The following is a 6,166-nucleotide window of genomic DNA, read 5'->3' as shown; positions in this document are numbered from 1 at the left end:
TGTCCATTTATTAGTGATGTAATCTGGTTACTATAAAATTGTGACTAATGTATATCTGATTATGCCACTGCATTTTATTTTATTTTTTACGCTGAATTATAATCTATTGCAAATTGGTGTTGTTGTTTGTAATGGATTCTCATTCTGTGTAGCATACCATTGTGGTTTTGTATGTGATTGGGGCGGGGTTCCAGAGGATAGACTCATAAAATGGCAAAAAAATTTCATGAAATAAGGTATTTATAACTATTGAAACATTACATGTAATAAATGAGCGTGTAAAAAATAAGTAAATATTGGTTAACTTATTGGTTGAAGATTGATTGACCCGTACATGATGGGGGGACCGACGGATTTTCCTTTAAATGCTATGGTTGACTGGTCGAGTGTTAGCCTTAATTGATACAACGATTGAGAGTTATAATGAGTTATTACTGTGTCGACGGACAAAGAGTGACGACTCTGCTTACTAAGCCAAATGTTACCAACTATCGATTACTGATTATTAAAAAAAATACCGTGATAACTATAACTTCTTACTTGTTTAGTATTACCATCGAAATGCATGTTACAAATTCATTGTTATTTATCATGTATTGATGCTTTGAATTATAAAATTTATTTCAGTTTTCTATTAATGATACATGAAAATAGATACCTCTGATTATTATATAATAAAAGATAAAATAACAAATTATTTCAAAATATAGTTTGGAGCATGATAAAGTGTCTCCCTCTTATTCTATCAAACCATTACATAACTTTCCTCAATTATTGGAAAAAATTGGCTTGTTCAAGTGGCATGACAAGCTTATTTCAATAAATAGAAGACCACTAATAATCTTTTAAAATACATTTTCAAAGTGATCCACCTTTTTGTTTTCTTCATATTGTGTAGCATTTTTATCTTTAAGGACTCAAATATTATAACTAGAATGAAATATTTTAGCCATTTTGTTGAGATGTTATGTATATGTTATAAATTTATGACTTGCATGATTTTAAGTTTTTTTTAATGACATGCATGTGCTTATGCGAGGGGGTTGTTTGCAATTCTTCATTATTTGTCCATTTCCAACATAGATTCATTGTGCGCTTTGATATGTCTGAGGGTAATGTAATTGATTGAAATTTGTTGTAATATGTAAAAAAAAAAAAAAACCTATATTAAGGTACCGGTTTGGAGTAAACAACTTGGTGGTTACAATGAGTTTAAGTGTTTTTAATTTAAGACTAATAGTTCAGGTCGGTTTGAAACCAATAGCTACTTACATGATCATGTTTTTTATGAATTTGGCATCCAATGCTAGGATATTTGCTTTGACCACATTAAATTGCAGTAGAATTGCCTCTGTGAGGAAATGACCTCCCCTTTTAATAAGCATTTGAAGACAAAAACCTTTGTCATAGCCAATACCTACCAAGATAATATCTTTACCACAAAGAAGAGAATATAAATCATCAATATTGAATGGTTGAAGAATAATGTGAATAGTTGTCTTATTGAATGCATGATATGCGGGTGGAACTGTATTGAGATTATACAAGGTAATATTCTTAGGATTAATAGAACTTCCAACAACAATAATCACACCTACTTTATCCTTAATAATGAATAAGTATAGGGCCATTGTTCGATCTTTTATGGCTAAATGATGCAACTCATTTTTTAGTTGTAGAATGCAATAATGATTTATGGATTGAAGTCTTTTACCAACTATTATTCATATTTAGTGGCATATCTAAATATTGAGAACATAAGGTAAAAGTGATATGAAAATAAGTGAATATAGTGCCTCGAATAAATTTTGATTAATTAGTACCCATTCATTATAATGGGAATTGGAGAGGGAATAAATACCATAAAAAATGAAAGAGTATTCGCTATGCGTCACGAAAATTTCATTAAGAACCTTTAAAATCCATTTGCTTTGAATGTCTTGAGCACTTGAGATCTTCAAATAGGATGATTATCAACTATAAGGAGCTTAATTAAATTGAGTTAGAATATATATTTCTATCATACCCATGTGATTTTTTTTTTTTTTTTGGGGTGGAGGCAGTGGCGAAGCCAGAAATTTTGTTCAGGGGGGGCCTAATGAAAGTCGTTCTCGAGGTCGTGACTCATTAGTCGCGAGAGAGGAGTAAAGAGAAAAACGAATCATTGATGCTTTTTATGTGTCTATAAAAAAATGTTGTTGGCTTCTCTAGATTAATAAATTGCTTTAAAAGCAAGAATGACACAAATTAGAGCAGTGGAGCTATCATTGATTGTTCTCTTTTTTTTTTACTTTTTCGACAAAAGAAATTTATTCTGCTTAAAAATCGCAAAATCAAAAATCTTAAGAATAATGAGCTGAAACCTACGTCAACTTTCTGCTTAAGAAATTTATTCTGCTCACAAACAACTTTCTAACTCGTTTTTCCAAGATACTTACCGAAATGTTGAAACCAGAGGAATTTCCGGCTACGTTAGGTTCCGATTCCGATTCATGCACTACCCCTTGCGATTCATGCATCCTTTCCGATTCGTGCATCCTTTCCGATTCATGTACTCCCTCTTCCATTGCCTCTTCGACCTCCCTCTTCGCTGAGCAGTCCATTTCTTCTCTGCAATTTTCTGGCTCATTTTTTCTTCTACAGCAGTCTTTATTTGCGTCTTTCGCGGCTTCCAAAATGAAAAAATAGGGCGGCAAATGCTTAAAAGTTCAAATGAAAGGCGTTATCGGGTCGGGTCGCTAATCTGACAAGACATAAAGCGTTAATAATAAATTAAAAAAACGCCTAACAGATGTCGCATTTCCATTGACGACCGAACGGAGAGATGGCTTTGATCACCTGACCCAATAATTTGCCCCAACCCTCTGATTCCAAACTCTGCAGACGCACCGAACGTCGCCGAGGTTTCGGCTCGCCGACGTGGACATCCTTCCCAGGCTTCCCGCCAATTTGACGTGCATTATAACTAAACCCTTTCTCCCTGCCGCGTTGCTGCCATCTCCCAGCCCTCCACCTTCCTCCACAGCGGAAGTCGCCTAAACCTACTCCGATGCTTCCTTCGCGTCGCCTGAGCAACGGCCGCTCTCCTCTTGTCCGCAAGCAATGCCAAATCACCTCCTTCTTCTCTCCTGGCAAAAGCCCTGCGCCAAACTCTAACCCAAATCCAAGTCCTAGCATTTCCTCTGATACTTCTTCTTTGAACGACAAAGCAACGCAGAAGAAGCCCCTTCTTGTCATCACACCACCCTCGGTCCCCAGCATCGACACCTGTTCATCGGTAGGCAAGAAGGTGCCGTACTCTTCGGAAGTTGTTGGCAAGAGGATTAGGGTTTATTGGCCGCTCGACAAGTCTTGGTATGAAGGGCATGTCCGATCGTTCGATGAGGCTTCCGGCAAGCATGTGATCCAGTATGATGATGGGGAGGAAGAGTTTCTTGATATGGAGAAGGAGAAAATTGAATGGGTAGAGGCGAAACGGCCAAGGAATCTTCGTCGGCTTAGAAGGATGTCGGGATCTGGGTCGCCGGCGGCTAAGCAGCCATTGGAATCTGTTAAGGCTGGAGGTGAAGAGGGAAGCAGCAAAGAAGCTTCTACGAGTGATGAGGAATGGGGCCGGGGATCTACAAAGGATGACATGGAGGATGATTCCGAAGACGTAGAATTGGAAAACGAAGATGTTATGGAGGAAGACGTAGTGTCGAAATCTAGAAGAAATGTGGCATCAAAGCTTTCTTCAATGGGAGGGAAGCGAAGAAAGATTGCCGCGGAGAAAATGGACTGCATCAGGACTGTGAAATTCGACGATCAGGAAGATAATACGGAATACAGAACACCTGTTGATGCTAGAAGAAGCAACTTAACGCATCATGATAATTCAATCGGAAGTAAGTTCATCGTATACTGCAAGTAATACTCAAGATAAGATGCACTAAGGTTCTGTTTGACTTAATAAACCTATAAATCCAGATTTTGTAAAACTTGAGGAAAATTTAAGTGAGTTAAAACCTGAAAATTATTTGTCACAAAAACTATTAAATCGTTAAATTCAAATATACTTTTGGCTATTTTCTTTAGTATTTAAGATTTGTGATCATAGAAATCCTTAAATGCATGGTGGGACTTGATTACCAGAAAATGGTGGAAATGAGCAGTAATATTTTGCATTGTTGTTGTGGTAAGTGTGGAACTATGCTAGAGCCATTGTTTTTGTTTTCCTCTGCATAGAAGTAGAATTTTGAATGAACTTCAATTTGGTTATGCAGGGAATCAGCTTTTGGATGTTGTGGATTTCAGTTTAACGGGTGAAGTAGCTGATCGGTTTGGGAAACGACATGCTGAAAAGTTTAAGTTTCTTGGAGTGTGAGTATTGTCAAAAGTGAAATCATCATTTTTCCTAGTTTATGCTATTAATTTTCCTTTATACTCATTTGTACCATTTTTACCTGAGAGATGCTTGAAGATTTGGGCTTTTAGCAATGAAACTAGCACTCTCTTGTTTGTTTCTAGCAAATTGTTAGGATTGATCCATCCATATAAATTGGTTTTCTTACAATTGAATGTAATATTGAGATGAGTTCCCAAATATGTTGATATATATATATATATATATATATATATATATATATATATCATAAAAAAATTATCTTGATCGGGCACGAATCTCAAAGCAAAATTATGTTGGAAATTTAAAAAATTAAATCTGAGACTATCTCAACTCCGATTTCAGCAAACTTATAGATGAACTGAATGCCTCAGAAATACGAACCCAAGGACACCAGATTCGACTCAATCCGAGTCCAGATGTGTCCAAATCAAAGACTCAAAGCATTGTTGGAAGGTTCAAACCAAAAAATGGATTACCAAATGGTTTACAAACGTGAAATGCTTATAATCAAATTGAGCGGCTCGACGAGAAGAATCCAACGAGCCCAGGATCATAGAATTCTAATATCATTAAGACATTCAAATGTCCAATGAACTATCTATGATCAAGGGAATCAACATCGGTCGTCAATTCAAACTACTCATAGTTTACCCCAGATCTTCCTCCTATTTACTGGCCATGCCACTCCCATAAAACTATAAATAGGCCTCTCATTTCTCTTAGAAGGGAGCCCCAGAGAGGGGAAGGAGGCCCAAGCAAGAAGAGAAGAGAAGTACGCAAGGAAGAGATGGAAGAGACTCCTCCTCGACCACATCCGTACTTTCATCCAGCAGCCTACCGACATCAGAATTCTGCAGGAATGCCATCTAATGTCGGAGTTCCACCCTGCAGCCGATTGACGTCGGACTTCTTCCTGACGCCAAACTTCCGCTCGTCTCCATATTTCTACTCGACGTGTGTACTTCTACCTGTCGCCGAACTTTCACATAACATCTATCTGACGCCAGACTTCCATCAACCGACAAACTTCGACCATTGTCAGACTTTCACCTAGCAGCTTATCGATGTGGGAGGTTTTCCCGAGTGGCATCTAACGTTCGAGTTTTACCCGTTCGTCAACTGACGTCGGACTTCTACATGATGCCAGACCTATGCTCGTCGTCGGACTTCTACCCGACGCGGGACCTCCACTTGACGCCGAATTTCCACCCGGCGTTGGACTTTTACCTAACGTCGGATTTTTGCCCGGCCACCAACTGATGTTGGACTTCTACCTGATGCTGGACCTTCGCTAGTTACAAGATCCTACCCGATACCAGACTTCTACCCAACGTAGGACTTTTACTCATCGCTAGACTTTTGCTAGATTTCTATCTAATGCCATACTTCTATCCATCGACAACTTATGCTAGGCACCAGACTTATACTGATCGCCGTAATCCTATCAAACACCGGACTTTCGCCCATCATCGGGTTCCTACCCAATATTGGGCTTCTGCCCGTCACCAGATTCTTGCCAGACTCCGAGCTTCCGCCCATCACCAGAAATCTGACTAGACTTATGCCTGTTGCAGGACATTTATTGGACTTTTATCCAACGTTGGACATATGTCCATCGTTGGACTTCTACCTGGCGTCATCCTTCTAACCTCCGTCATCAACTACGGTCCTTCTGAGCTCCGTTGCCCACTAACTACGGTCCTTCCGACTTATGTTACCCACTAACTACAGCCTTTCTAACTTACATCACACACCGCCTATAGTCCTTCTGACCTCCGTCGC

At 38.7% G+C, this 6,166-nt stretch overlaps 1 protein-coding gene across 1 annotated transcript; it reads left to right on the top strand.

Annotated features, from left to right (window-relative positions):
- The first annotated feature begins 2,860 nt into the window (after positions 1 to 2,860).
- LOC110110858 (DNA mismatch repair protein MSH6-like) lies at positions 2,861 to 5,679 on the top strand. The gene is made up of 3 exons (XM_020842497.2): positions 2,861 to 3,884; positions 4,263 to 4,359; positions 5,532 to 5,679. The coding sequence occupies exons 1-3, from the start codon at positions 3,050 to 3,052 to the stop codon at positions 5,677 to 5,679; spliced, it is 1,080 nt and encodes a 359-aa protein (XP_020698156.2). The 5' UTR covers positions 2,861 to 3,049.
- The last annotated feature ends 487 nt before the right edge of the window (positions 5,680 to 6,166 follow it).

This window comes from Dendrobium catenatum, unplaced genomic scaffold, assembly GCF_001605985.2.
Source record: "Dendrobium catenatum unplaced genomic scaffold, ASM160598v2 fragScaff_scaffold_41, whole genome shotgun sequence".
Taxonomy (NCBI): Eukaryota; Viridiplantae; Streptophyta; class Magnoliopsida; order Asparagales; family Orchidaceae; genus Dendrobium; species Dendrobium catenatum.
This window is presented reverse-complemented; position numbering and strand designations above follow the sequence as displayed.

Coding starts and splice junctions, on each gene's coding strand:
- LOC110110858 (XM_020842497.2), top strand. CDS start 3,050: ATGCTTCCTTCGCGTCGCCTGAGCAACGGCCGCTCTCCTCTTGTCCGC. Junction 3,885..4,262: donor TCATGATAATTCAATCGGAA/GTAAGTTCATCG, acceptor TTGGTTATGCAG/GGAATCAGCTTTTGGATGTT. Junction 4,360..5,531: donor AAGTTTAAGTTTCTTGGAGT/GTGAGTATTGTC, acceptor ACATGATGCCAG/ACCTATGCTCGTCGTCGGAC.